Genomic DNA, 15200 nt, shown 5'->3' with positions numbered 1-15200 from the left:
CAGGAATGCTCCAGCACTAGACTGCTGGAATTGTTGGATGTTTGACAGACAGAATGGAGAGCTAGATAGAAAGAAAAGTGAGAAGAAGAAGAAGAGTTAGATACATTTTTCTTTATATAAATGCAGCACAGAACTGTCACCTCTACTCTTACATTACTGATTATCATCAATGTAGAAGATAACCCAAGCATTTGGTGATATCTTGAATATACTTTACCTCAAACTCAACCATTACAAACAGCCCATGTTCTTCCACTTCCCAAGTTAGCAGTAAACGCAGCCATCATAAATCAATACTACTTTAATTACTGACAGCAGTAGTAAGTCACTTTATAAGCATACTGCTCAGAACTGAATCATAATATTGAGCACATGATAGAGACTTTAAAGGCTGAGTTGCTTATAACTGATACTTAAGCTCACCATTTCCACATGTTTAATCCACACCTACTGTCCCACTTTGGATATTTGCAGTGTATTGCTGGAACAGAGCTAATCAAATCATACCCACGAGATCGTGGTTGCAGTTTACAACAACAGGAAGACTCTTTTTATATCTTGGCAATCATTTTTACCTATATATGGCTTCACAGCAATTTCAAAAGTTTCCGATTTTAAAGATTCAAATATTGGTGAGGAGCAGGCAATTGCAATGCTGAATTATTCTTATCTTCAAAATTCTACTTTTTACGTGTCCAAGAATAATCAAGTGACTCTAGACCTGCTTCATCATTAATAAAGAGAAACAAGGGCCTCTGGAGAGATACATCTGAAATCCTGAAACATTTCCCCTATGGTCAGATATCTGGAGATGACTGTACCGACCATAAAGAAAATTTCCAATGAATTGATACTTATATGACTAAATTTAGGTTCAGCAAATTCTAGCTCTAAGTGGAAACCAAACACCTTGTGCCCAAACCCAAACTGAATATTAATTCTACAAATGAAAAGAAATTTCTGTCAACTATAAGACAACTGCCTGAACTGCAAATAATCAACTATCTAGTAGATCAGTTCCCTGAAATGGTTTCGAGTTTCAAGAAATCTTGCCCATGGCAATGCCAGAATAACTGTGCCACTTTATTTTATTGCTCCTAAGCAGAACCTTCCTTAGCCTGCACTACTCTTGAAGGAGAGGTTCATGGCTGTGCACATGCAGGGAGTAATATAGGCAGTCAAATAACTGTTAGCCCCTGAATACTCAGCAGATTTCACAACAAATGCTGCTGCACAATGCTAATATTTTTTTCTAGAAGTTCTACAACATAATATTTAGTAGATGTATTAATTAAAATCTGACAGCTGTGGACCACATTATTCCTTGATAAATTTAAGCATTTATAAAGTAGCAGTGAAGTTATGACCTCATTACTCTAGGTTCTTACTATACAGAGAAAAGGGACCTCCTGCAAAAAATTCAATTCATCCCTTCCCACTGACTAAAGACAGGTGGTAGAAAAAGACTTGCATCTCTGAAATGAGGAACCCAAGTTTAGTGGAATCAATCTACATTTCAGTTTGCTGCAGCAAACTTCATTGTGTGTGCTAATTGACAATAGATTTTTTTTTATGGCTTGTACTGTTGACTGTGTTGGTTTAGGCCTGAATCCCAGCCCAGTACATCTACCAGATATTTTCAGCAGCCTAAAATCTGTACGCAGCTCTTAATCACATGTAATAACTTTCTTGCAAAAGACATCACTTGAGTTTAGAAGAATGCAGTGATGACAGTTAAAATGAAATCAAACCCTAGGAGTAAAATGCCACAGTTATTTTCAGAAATCTGCATAAATAGAAGTTAATTTGCAACTATATCATTTCAGCTGAAAAGTATTTTCAAGAATTTGATAAAGGCTTTTCCATGTACAACTAGCCTCTGAGGAAAAGGAAAAAAAAAAAAGAAGTCTTTTCTTTCTTTTCAACGTCAAAGGGATGTTGAAATCCAACACACCATTCCTGTTGCTATATATGATTTGCTGCATCAGATACAGTCCTGACTGCTCAAGGTATTTGAAAAATCGTTGGGACATCAAATAGTCAGCAAGCTTAACAGTCATCTACAACACGCTTTTTTAACTGAATAAATTGGAGGCTTTTATTTTAACTAAACAGTTGAAGATCTATTTGCCTACAGAAATGTCTGTAATCAAAATTAAATCATAAACTATTTTGGAAGAAACAGTCATTGATATACATATTTCAAGGTCTCATTCTCAACATTCTCTTTTGCCCTCATGAGCTCATATAGTTACTTTCTGTTAAAATAATGACCTCTCAAACCCCATGTCATTGACTAATCTGAGCTGCTCCGAATCAGAGGCTTTGTCCATTTCACTCACTGAGTGGGAGATCACAATGTAACAACTTTACTTACACATTGTGTTCTTCACTGGAGTATGACAGACAGGAATGTTATTTCCATGCACCTGGCAAAGCAAACAATCACAGCAGCAGAAAGCAGAGCTGGAGCTCATCACTCTGACTGGGGGATGAAGAAACTAGAACAAATGAAAACCTGCAAGATGACAGGGGTTGCCAAAAAGTAAAACCATTTCCCTGAGCACTGCAAGTCTCAAGCAAGAAAGCGGACGACCTTCTGAGTTTTTACAGGTTATATCTAAACTAGAAGCTTGTGTGTTACATGGGAATCAAGAATTATAACTTTACAGTAGAGGAATTCCAAAGTGGTTTGTCAGAGCTTAAACCCCATTAATTTTAGGAACACCAATGAACTAATCTCCTCTCTTTGGCTAGTGGATACATTTCTATTGCTTCTCAATAAACTGACACTAAAATGATGCTCTGGATTTTCAGTTTGCCCCCTGAGGACACAGATGTGAAACAATGTTACCACAGTCAAGGATAAATGCTCTAAAGCAACTGTAAATAAATGCCACAACCACTTCCATCCCTTCAGCAGCATTTCACTTCAAGCACAAATTCCTCCGCTTCTTAACCTAAAAAATGTTTTACAAAATATCTGCCAAATATTCTACTTCCCAAATACCAAACTCACTTGAAGTGAAAAAGAAAGTTTGGACTTCTTCAGCCAGAACCACTGCAGACTGTCATCCCATATCCCATAGAGTTTTTCTATTATCCATTTTGCAGGAAAACATCTTAAAAAAAAATTGTCCATTAGGCCGTAATGGGCCTTTCTACACTTATTCCCAAACAAGAACTGCCAACTACAATTGGCTAACACTCCTGTGTAACACCCAGAACAAATCTGTGCAGACCCTCTCCCCAAACCTAACAGAGGTTTATGCACTACCAAAAAAATCCCAAAACCTAATTTCAAATATACACACATGTACTTTCACTGATAGCTTTGTCAGAACTATTGGTATGGTGTTACTAGTACAGCAGAATTCCTTCCTAGCTGTGCCAGAAAAACAAAAAAAAGTACACCAGTAACAGCACATGTGTGCTAGAACCAAATAACCCTGAATTACTGTTTTAAAATAACGCTTTTGTAGTTCCTCATCACTCATTTAGTAAAATCAAAGTTTGTATTCATATATGAGAAACTGATTCATTAAAAAAAGGTAATTTCCAAATCACATCTATTTTCAGGCTGCAACTATGGCTCTGTGTATAATGGATTCTTCTAATGAACTAAAAAGGAAAAAAAAGCCCCAAACTTCATTGGGTTTTATTTGAGGGTTTTGGGTTTTGTTTTGATTTTTTGTAAATCAAAGTAACAAAGGGAATGGATCAGTAACATTTTTGCTATTCGCTTTAGAGAACTAAAGGGGAGAGAAACATCAAACCACAAAGGAACTGGGAAAAACAGTTGTTGGAGAATGTTTTGTTACTATACATCCTGAAAACAACACAAGCACGTATTACATGCAACTTATTAAAAAGCTTCATACGTAGCCAAAATTAGTAGAACATTAATTCTCATTATAAAGACTTATATGAACAAGACAGAAATAAGAATGCTGTTTTAAACAAAGGAATGTAGATAATTTAGGCACATTCACATCAACACAGTACTCGTACTTAACACACCCTAAAAATAAAACAAAAAAAACTCAAAACAATTCCAAAAGCCCAAATATTTTCCATAAAATATAAACCAAATAAAAACAACCATGAACAAATAGAGAAGAAGAAATTACTACAGTTTAAGCTACTATATCAATCACTATTGCATATTCTTATAACACATGCAAGTCAAATGACTGAACACTGTTTTTCTTGTTCCCCCCATGAAACACTCTCTTATCGTTTCCTGGCTCCTATTTGACATTTAACTGGCAGAGGGTAGGCGGGTGGAAAAGTGTTCTTTTTCTAGTTCAAGTATTTTAGGAGAAAGTCATTGGGTGAGGAACACAGCATTTTAAAATACAGTCTGCATCATAAACTGGATTACCAGACTAAGACAACTTCCTAGCCACACAGACAAGAGAATTTAGCATTCTAGTGCAACGATTAACAAGATGAATCAAGAGACTGGGGAGGAGGAAAAAGACTAGCCTCAAAACAAATTACAATTTTTCAAAGTTCTCGACCTGCAAGCTCACTGTACTAGGAAATATTAGCAAATTAAGAACAGACATTTTCTCATTTGAAGTATCATAGAATCCTTATGTTAACGGTTTGCATGAAACATGCAGACAGATCAAGCTTACTCACTAGCAACAAGTCCTGAGAGCTTGCTTTATAAGCCTGCGTAAAAATTCACAGCTCAGAGCTTGTGTCATAATACTTTTCACTGCAGAAGAATGCCACAAAAACTCCTGGCAATTTTTTGGATATAATTTTCAAATCTCATTGAATTAACAGTCTACAGAATATGCTATGTGAATAAGGGCATCTGCGAAAGCACAGGTATATTTTTTTATATTAAGCTACGCAGGTCTGAAAAAAAGGCATTAAGAACCATGTATTACAAAGTAATAATGCTTAAATATAAAACAAACTACGAGCTTCCTGAACTGTTAAGTTCCATTTGAGTTCCACCCCCACAATGTTTTCCTATTTTTTTTACTAAGCTATTTTAAAAATTGTACAGTCACAAACTTTGAGAGTAGAAGTGTGGATTGTAATGCTGCACAATTAATTCAAACTAGAACAATTCAGTTTTATAGCTACCTTTATGCTTCAACATCTCTTGTGGTTACTTTTAAAAATGAAACAGGAAGACACTGCATTTTTAGAGATTCACCCGCTTTCTCCCCACCTTTCTTTTCAAGTAGACAGTGATGGACTACAAGACAGTGGATTGTCAATACATTTTATTCAATGCTCGCTGTTACATCTTTCAAAATTTTCCCAAAGGAAACTATTTGGATAATTCATGTGAGCCAGTATCTAGCCAAAGGAATGCAAACAAAGGTTGCGAAAACAACAGTACTAGAGTCTGCAACAGACTCTCTCAAAAGTATTCAATAAAACAGACACAAAAATGTGTGCAATTTACATCACTTATAAATCTCTTAAGTGAAAGTGCTTGCAATTGAACTAATGTAAACTTGACCCATGCTGCTATAAGGACAGCCAAATGACAATGTAATGCTTGACTGTCATATGACAGTTATTTTCAGCCAAGTAAAACTAGCTTCATATTTCTAATAACAACTTCATGGTACTTAATTCTAGACTGCTTCAGCTGAAAACCATTAGCCCTGTTTCAGATTTTCAACTCCTAAGGAGGATTTTGTAGCTACATCAGGGTGTAGCAGACAAAACTTTGTTCAGTGACTCACTATATGGGTACACTTGCTTTCCAAAGGTTATTTATATAACAGGAGTTCCATTTGAAAAACTGCATGTTTTAGCAATTTGCTGCACAGAATTTTAATACTATTTAGATGACAAGCATCTGAATGACTTAAAAAGCCTCACTACCTCCCACAAAACACCTCTCTAGAGATAGCCATCTCTTTATATTTTTTCTCCTCGTTACACTTAATAGTTAAGCAAACACTGGTTATTATATGCAGAAAAGCTTTCTTACCATTTGTAAGCCACAACTGGAAACTGAAAGCCAGTTTAAATGACAGCTTAAAACACAACCAAAAATGATAGACTAATTCAGGTTGGAAAGGAGCTCTGGAGCTCATATGATCCAACCACGCTCTAAAAACAGAGCTGGATCTAAGTACTGAGAGTCTATATATCTGATGATTAAGTACGTTAACAGGTCTGTTGAAATGCTGTAAGTTAGGTGTGCAGCTTGACATTATAAACTGCTCAAGTTCTAACTTTGCTTCCCCACAAAGAAATCTCAGCAGTTTTATTTGCCAGTTCATTCTAAGAAGGTCCTCTTCATGCAAGCTATTGTTCCATTTCACTTTAAACCTGACCACAGGCTTCCATAACCTCTTTTTTGTAGGCACTAGCACTTGTGTGGCTGCACAGTAAACTAACTCCAGGAACTGTTCCAGCTGAACACTAAAGCTGGCAAAAAGCTTACAATTGGGTGGCCAAGTAAATTCTAATGCTGGCACAAGAAGGCAGTGGGAAAATGCAATTGGATGCAGAACACCCTTTTTTTCAGGAATGCAAATTTACTTTGTTTTGAAACTGCAGAATCAGTCTCTAACTACAAACCCTGATTCTCTCTGCAATAAGCATATCTGAATGCAGAGAAAAACCTACACCGTTAGTAGGCAGAAGCTTTAAAATTCTCACTTCTCTAACTTGTAACAGTATCACAGGAAGCACATAGAGGGAACAAAACCAAAGCAACTAAAAGAAAAGGCTGCACTATTTAGACCACAAAATAAAAGAGAACCACTCTAAGACCGGTACATGAAGCTTGACAGAAGCTATTGGGAATAAAACAACTAGAAGTAGGTTGAGGAGGCAGATCAAGAAGGCTGAGGAACACCTTTCTTCCTCCCTCTCCCAGGCATTGTATCAATGGGATTCAAGAGGAGATGGGAAACAGCTCCTCACCTGAACCCTGACATGAAGACAGAGACTATACAGGACTATGTTAAGGAACAAGGAAGCAAACCAAAGTATCTTGAGAAGCTGAGGTAAATGGAATGGACTTAGCACAGCCAGAGTATTATTGAGCACATGCCCCCAAAATCAGGAAAGGATTCAGGATTCTTGGAACCTCACTTTTGTAGTGAAACTTCCTTATAAACCAAGTTTAATCTGGACTAATTCTAGTGCAATTAGTTACTCAATTAGCTGATGTGGCAAGTTTGTATAACCTCACTTCCCAGGCCTGACAACAATCCATTACTGGCAGCTAGGGAAGTAACAAAACTTACATTAAAAACATAATAGAAGGGAACAAAATCTGTGAAATCGAAACACAGAGAAGGTGGCAAGTGCCAAAAAGAAAACAAATTTAAGTTGGCTTTTTATTTTCAAGAAGCACAGACATCATTGATTACACTATCATCTTTTCCTACTTGCCCCAACAGAACTTTAGTCTCATCCAGTGAGTAGTCAAGGCTTCCTCAAGAAAGGTATTAAGACTGTCTAAGAAATGCACGTTATACAGATACTTTCTTTCTTTTGCTGCAAAATGAGAAAAGTATTTAGTGCATGTCACATGGGACTGAAGAAGGATCCTGGGTCAGTTCATGCCATCTTTGACAACTACAGACTCTGTCAAACACATCAAGCTGGCAACTGGCTTCCACCGCTTCACACATGACCACTTTCAGCAAACACTTGATTTGATTCTTCCCTCTTATTCCTCATCCAACCAATTTATTTCTAAACTTCAAAGAACTCTCCTCATTCAACTGAAACAAATCTTACCCAGAAATACCAAAGTGCCATACAAGCCAAAAGTTACACAAATTATAAAATGCCAGACCCCGCTAAATAGTTGTTTCATAATTTACTTACTTTGAACAGTTGTTTAAAATAAAACCACTCTTATCAAAATACTACTTTTTTCCACTGTTCCTATTCACAGTAAATTCTACATTGAATACTCCATCTCTGTACATCCTTTAATTTCATTAAGTGTTCACCAACATGGGCCAAAGATAAGGATTTAATTTTCTTCTTAAAAGTGGTGCAGTATATCCCCTAAATATGCAAAAGCATATACTACATTTGAAATTCTGCTGGACCATCACACTTGGTACATATAACTTAGAAGCTGGCCCCTGTTAGGCCATAGAAAAGCTCCAAAGCTGCTGGTAGGGTGCCATTCTAAACTTTCTTAGGAAAGGGTAGTATAAGGTTTAATTTATATTGTCCAACAATAAGGAGAAGTAAAGAGAAAGATGAGACTTCACAGGTCAAAAACTTCTGTATCTAAATTAGCAGCATCTCACGCAAAATGTCTCTTATTTCTGTGATCCTTCCAGAAGAATTACACTCTTTTATTGATTCCCTTGTAACTACATGTTCAAACATACCCAATAAATGGCATATGTTAATTTGTAATCCTTAACTGCTACTTTCAGAATCAAATATACTATTATAAGGCTCTGACAAACTGGTCTCAGACACTACAGAGGATATATAAAACTTAGCATTCTTTTAAAACTTCGTATTTTAAAATATGTTTTAAAAACATCTCCCACAAACCCACACCTCAGATTCAGTACAGGCATATAGTCAACACAAAATTGTTGCAAAGCTTGCAAGCAGTTATGCTAAAGGCAACTTCAGCAATTAGAGAACCTTTTCAGTGCTATAATTAATGATGATCTGATAAATGAGAAACTGCAACATAAATCAAATTATTTAAGTCAAGCAAAGGAATGTGGACAAAATGTTGCCTCTTCTTTCATTTTGCAAAAGGAGAACAGAACACCAAAGAATTGTTTTGAATACTAAATATTTCTAGAACAGGCTTTCATCACGATAAACTACAATGAAAGTGTTTTGACAATAATCCTGATTCATCTTCCTATTTCCCAGCAGGCTCCCATGTGCAAAAAAAAAAAAAAAAGAAATCTTAGAAAACATATCCAGCTACACTCTGTGATGTGCCAGCAATCTCAAAAAGCAGTAGTAATTTCAAGTAAGAAAAATCCTGTAGAAGAGGCAGAAAAGGTTTACTGCTATTCTAGACTTCTTTTTCTTCCATAAAACCTCAGCTTTACTGACAAGATCTTCATGACTCCCACGTTTTCAAATATGACTAAAGCAGGGCCAACTCTTATATGTAAAACTATTTAGACATGGAAGCAACACTAGACAACTGAAATGAAAACCAAAAAAAAAAACAAAACCAAAAAAACAAAAGGAAAGGAAAAAAAAACCCAACCAAAAAAACAACAAAAAAACACCAAAACACAAAACCTCCACACTGAAAGACTTATACACATCTTCCTTAGTTACTTAGATGAACAGCACATTTCAAGAACATATTTGCATTGTCAGTAATCACTGTTCCGCAATATCAATTTGTAATATGAAAAAGGAATGTATTATACATATACATTTCGAAGGCCTGTAGCACCTAAAAACAGTTCAAGAAGCATATTAATACTTTGAGGTTAATATTTTTCTTTAGTAGTTTGATATCATGTTCATAAACATCTGTTCATCACACAGCTTTGTACCATAAATATTGTGGAATATGGGACCTTTACATATGAATCACATAGTGATGCTTACCACATTGCTACATGAGAGAATGTGTTATGTGACAGACATCATCTCAGCATAGCTTTAACACACAAAATGTGAAAATTGAAAAACAGGAAGATATAATCAACTGAGCAATATAAATGCCTTTTCTTCTGCTGGTTCTCCATTCCTAAACCCATGATTCATGTGTCTCTTAACTGTAGGATACTCTTAGAAAGTCACCCAGGCATCAACAGCAGAGATAAAGATGTCATCATCCCACTCTGCTCATCACTCATCAGGCCACACCTGGAATACTGTGTTCAGTTTTGGTCCCCGCTATACAAGCGAGATGTGGACAGGCTGGAGAGGGTCCAGTCAAGGGCCACAAAGATGATCAAAGGACTGAGAAGCGTGCCACATGAGGAAGGGCTGAGAGAACCAACTTAGGGAAGACCTTACCACCATGTTCTGGTATTTAAATGGTGGCTACGAAAAAGATGGAGACTCCCTTTTTACAGAGTCACATGGAAAAGGCGAGAGGTAGTGGGTACAAGTGACTCCTGAGGAGATTCTGGTTGGACACTAGAGAAAAATTTTTCACAATGAAAATGACCAGCCATTGGAATAATCTCCCCAGGTAACTGGTGGATTTCCTAGTGAATCTTTAAGGGTTCAGCTGGAGAGGGTGCCAGGACATCTAGTCTAGGTCATGCTTTGCAAAGAAAAGTCAAAGCAGAACGATCCTTGAGGTCTCCTTCCAGCCTGGTATTCTGATACAATTAGTAATACTGAACAAAACAAAAACTTCCTTAAATAAGAAAGCCTAACCACAGAAAACCCCACACACAACCCACAATACACATATGTATGTATACATACACTATGAGGCACCTAGAACAGAAGGCAGTTTTAAAAAAACAAAAGGCAGAAGAAGGACATAGACCAGCTATTAAGTATTCACAAGTTATTATTCTATTCTAACTCACACCCCTTCATACTTTCCAGACGCAGGCTGGCAGCCTAAAGTATATGGCCATCTGCAGTACTAATCAAATAAAATTATTAGATCCAGCTTAGCTTTTAGTAGCCATACATGGAAGTGACTTTTCTTATAAATGACTCCTTGGTAAATTCAATCTAACATGCTCAACTAGCATTTGAGGAAAGGATCAGAAGAATGTGTCACAATGCCTCTCAGACTTCCTTTTCATATTTTAATATGTTCTATAAGAATCAGCATACAATTCCTACAGCTACAATAGTAACAGCATTAACCAAAGGCATAATTTGAGGGTCAGAGGAAGATCTTACTGTACTATGGCAATTAAAACCAAACAATGTATTACAGAAGCCCACTTTTTTATCATGTTTACTGGGTATATATTTAACACCAACAGCAAGGATTCTTTGGAGATTCCTGTCCTGCATCAGCCTAAGATCCAGTTAGCAAGTCTGATTCTACACGATCAACCTTCTCTGCAGATGTCATTCAGTGGAGGATATGACTCTGCAGTTAGAGCCATCTAACCTTTTTTTCTTCCACAAACACTGGGTCTGCCTTCCCACTAAAAAACAAAGTCTTTGTTGCTGTAACCATATAATTGGAATATTTGACAAGAAGTTCATGAAAAGGCTTGGGGGGAAAAAAAAACAAAAAAAAACCCCCACTAACGAGTATGTATGCATATTTTATTCTAACACATGACACTAAAGACAGATGATTTCATAGTTATAAATCACAATTTCCATTTTCAGACATGCATTTTGATATCTGCTTTTACTCAGAATGGATCCTCTTCCCCTAAAAAGTAGCAGTTTGTTCAATATTCAACGCAACGTCCAACTAAGAAATATGCAACTACCATTGAAGTCATGCTTTACTCAACATCAACTTTGCAAAAACACTCAGCATAATGGGTGGGTAATTATTTTATTGATTACTGTAGCTATACATCAGCATCTAGTAAAAAGGGTATCTGCTGACATTCTCTCCCCCCTGTTAGTGTAGCAGTGGTATAGCAGTTCAATGGTAATTCACAATACTCACAGTCTTTAAGAATTTCATGCAGATTCCCAAAAGAAAGAAGATCTACCAATCTAAATATTTTTTTCCATAGGACTGTAAATCACTTTAATTAAAAAGGTGACTAGACACCTACTTACATTGATGCAGGTTTTTCCTTTTACCTTAAGTAGATGAAAAAACTAAACAACAAAACCAAAACCTTGAAAGTCACTCCAAACAAGAGCAGAAACTCCAGTCTGTAAGACCCAAAATGCTACAGCAGACTCATAATAAATGTATTAATATGGCATTACTTTTACCACAAAGATGTACAGTATTTCAGTTTCTGTATAATCCATGGTTAGGGATACAAAGAAAATTGTCTAAATGTGTTTTCAGAATCAATTATTTAAAAAATGCTAAGATCTGTTCCTATTTTGGTCTCCTGCTGATTGTCGACAGACTGCACACAGATACAGCTCCTGGTAGCAGGCCAAATTTACAATATCTGGTGGAAAAAAAAAAATCAGCATGACTTTTTATCTGTATGCTGAAAAGAACAGGAGTCTAAGTTTCACTTATCCAAAAAGATGTCGAACATGATACGTTGGCATGTTGTAAAAGTCAGATTAAGCAACCAAGAACCCCTACAATGGCAAAATTAGATTAATTTCTTAGTTGCTCTGAGAAAGAACGAAGTACATTTGTTATACCACTTAGGTTATGAAATTCCATTACTGTTTCAAAAATAAAAGGCAACGTGATACCTGTCGTTTAAAAATTGGGAGTCCTGGTTTCCTACCTTCTATCCTCTAAGTAGTGATACTTAAGTTGCCCATTTCCTTATATATGCTTTCTAATTACATTCATTCCAGTATAAAATACATCTAGTGTATAAAAATGTTGCTAAGAAAGGGGAAATGTCACATTTATTTAAAGACCATTTTGATCTCCAGTCCTTTCTCATTGTAAATTCTGCTGCCTGGTTTTAAATGACTTGGAAAAGCACCCACCTCTGCTCCCTCCCACCCCATATAATCAGTGACGTCTTCCAAACACGTGACAGAGCTATAACTACACGTTAGCAAGTCTGAGTACATATCTTATTCTTTTAAGAAAGTAAATGCAATATTTTTTAGCACATACATATTCCTTTTAAATAATTCAGTGTTAAAATTTTAAATAACATAACTTGTATTCATGTTGAATTAGTTCATTTTACATGCACAGCACAGAATATTCCTATTGTATCAACACCTGCTTACAGAAGAACTAAGTCTAATTTAGGAAAATAATAACGTTATGTACTCTAGTGTGATAGCACAACAGTATCACTTTCAAATCATAACTGCGCATACTGCCAGGAGAAAAATCTTCCCCTGCAATAACCATTTTCTTAAAAACAAATAACATAATGCACTATTACTGAATACTTAATATGAATTGCTAAAGCTGCAACCAACCCCAGACGGGGGAGTGGTGGTGCAGGAAATCACATCTTACATACACAGCTAAAGTTCTTTTCCACTCAAAAGCCCAGAAAGATACCACGTCAGATAAATGTTTGGGATATTACACAATTTCTGTTAAAAAGTGGTTTACTACATCTCAGTTTCAGTTCCAGAAGAGTAAAAAATTCCCTGTGTTTAAAACACAGCACTGTCCTACTCAAGTAATTTAAGTTTCCCTGATGAGAATCCAAGGGAACATACTCCAGTTTGGAGTTCACATCAGGATGGATAAACTTGACACCTATTAAAGAGATGTTAGGCTCCATATACTGTGCAGCAGCTCCTATTTGAAATACGACTGAAATCCACACATCTCCAAGACAACACGCATAAAGCAGAAGGAAGGAAAATAACAGTTTCCCAAGACACATTACAGAGGAAGCAAAAGGACTCATACAAAGCTAAATGACTATGACAGCAGACACTGAAGATCACTTTTTATTTAAGTGGGCCTTCAATTCTCAAAAGACTTCTGTTTTCCAGATTGCATTTCATCTGGAAGCTACAGTTTTTTGGAAGCATGATACTTCCAGAATATTGCATGTATGTCAGCAGAAAGAAAAGTAGCAAGACCTGTAAAATTTAAGAATATGATTAAAGAGAGAAACAAACAAACAAAGCCACAAAAACCCAACAGTGACTTGCAATACATCTGCCAACTGCTGTATCAGAAGGTCACACTTCTGGGGAAACCCTGCATATTAACCAGTTGCTTTCTCATAATATCATAGGATATGCAGATGTTTGCAGCCAGCACTCATTCCTCTCTCTGATTTTCTTGCCTCTAACTTCAGCCAAGAGGCCCCTTTCTAAATCTTTCATTATTTGGACAACTCCGCACAGGAAATAATTGCCATTCTATTAGAGATAACAAATTGTGACTTAAAATTTATGTGCAGCATTAATCTTGAATATCTACTGCTTAGTTACCAGCAGATAGTTACTATATACAAACCTCCGCAACAAATCTAGCTTCAATTAATTCATTTTAAATGCCTCATATAAGAATACCTCCATTATATTGCTGCATGGTTACAGGTTAAAAAACCAAACAAACAAACAAACACAAAACAAACCAACACAGAGCTAATGTAAGAGCTATTACTCAGATTATGAAAAAGACTCACATAACAGTTTCAAGCAGTAAAACCACTTCGTCTCTCTTAAACACTATTCTCATTTTTACCATGATCTTAAACAAGAACTTGGGTAAAAGATAGGAAGAAACAGAGGTAAGAGAGACTCCCATCTCGCACCAACTCACTCTATTCTCTCCAGAAGTCTGGAACTCCTATAACTTCCTCAGTAGAGCTAGGAGAGGTCACATCAGGTACAGCAATTTGATCACTTGAAAATAGTTACTTCGATACTTATCACTGGAACACTGATCAATGCAGTCGATGCAAACAGTACATAGCCAAGATGTGGATGGCTATTACTGAGGAAAAACGAGTAGCCAACAAAAAAATGATCCAAAAAGATTTAGCAGAAACCCTCAAGACTTCAGGTATAGGGACTAAGAGAGCATCAAGCTCCACACAGCAGAACACCAGGGCAGAACAGGACATTTGTATGAGCACTGCTACTGATGGGTGGCTGGCTGTCAGCTCTATATAAAAACTTGTTAAGCCTCCGAAGCAAAAATGGAAAAGTGTTCAATTTTGACTAAAAAAAAAAAAAAAATTAAATATCGTAGTTATTAAGACTTACTAGAAAGGCTGAAACTTTCAAAGGAAGATGACACTTTCTAAGAAAGCCTTTTAAAACTGCCAACAGCAGTGCACAAAATAAGAGCACCACAGCCCCTTTCCCTCGGTCCTCACACCACAACCCTGAAACATCACCTCGTTTTTATGCCACTCCCTATTAAGTAACGCTTTACTGAAAACCCTACAACCGTTAAGATACCGATTTTGTCTGCCTCTGATCTCAACTTTTTAAGAGGTCCTGCCCGAGCCGCGAGATCCGTGTGCCGTAGAGACCGCGCCACGTCCAAGACGTGTGCGTTCACTGGCACCTGAGGGGGGAAAAAAACAAACCCTGAGGTAAAGTTTATTGCTGCGAGGGAACCCCCGGCCACGGCAGGTTCAGCGCCGCGGGGCTGTCACCACACGGCGGCCGCGCTGCCTCAGCTGCTGTTGGAACACGGGGCCGGAGCGGGCGGGCGG

General features: G+C 36.9%; 1 protein-coding gene across 1 annotated transcript in view; it reads right to left on the bottom strand.

Moving 5' to 3' along the window:
• The window catches only part of ESYT2 (extended synaptotagmin-like protein 2), a gene marked incomplete at both ends in the record, with an annotated part of 70368 nt that extends 55319 nt beyond the window's left edge, over positions 1-15049 (bottom strand). The window contains one exon of the mRNA XM_010014485.1: positions 14915-15049. Coding sequence (XP_010012787.1) covers positions 14915-15049 — 135 coding nt within the window. The remainder of the gene's footprint in view (positions 1-14914) is intronic.
• Positions 15050-15200: the final 151 nt, after the last annotated feature.

The sequence above is a fragment of the Nestor notabilis genome, unplaced genomic scaffold (assembly GCF_000696875.1).
Source record: "Nestor notabilis isolate BGI_N333 unplaced genomic scaffold, ASM69687v1 scaffold28035, whole genome shotgun sequence".
In the NCBI taxonomy this organism is placed as follows: domain Eukaryota; kingdom Metazoa; phylum Chordata; class Aves; order Psittaciformes; family Psittacidae; genus Nestor; species Nestor notabilis.
This window is presented reverse-complemented; position numbering and strand designations above follow the sequence as displayed.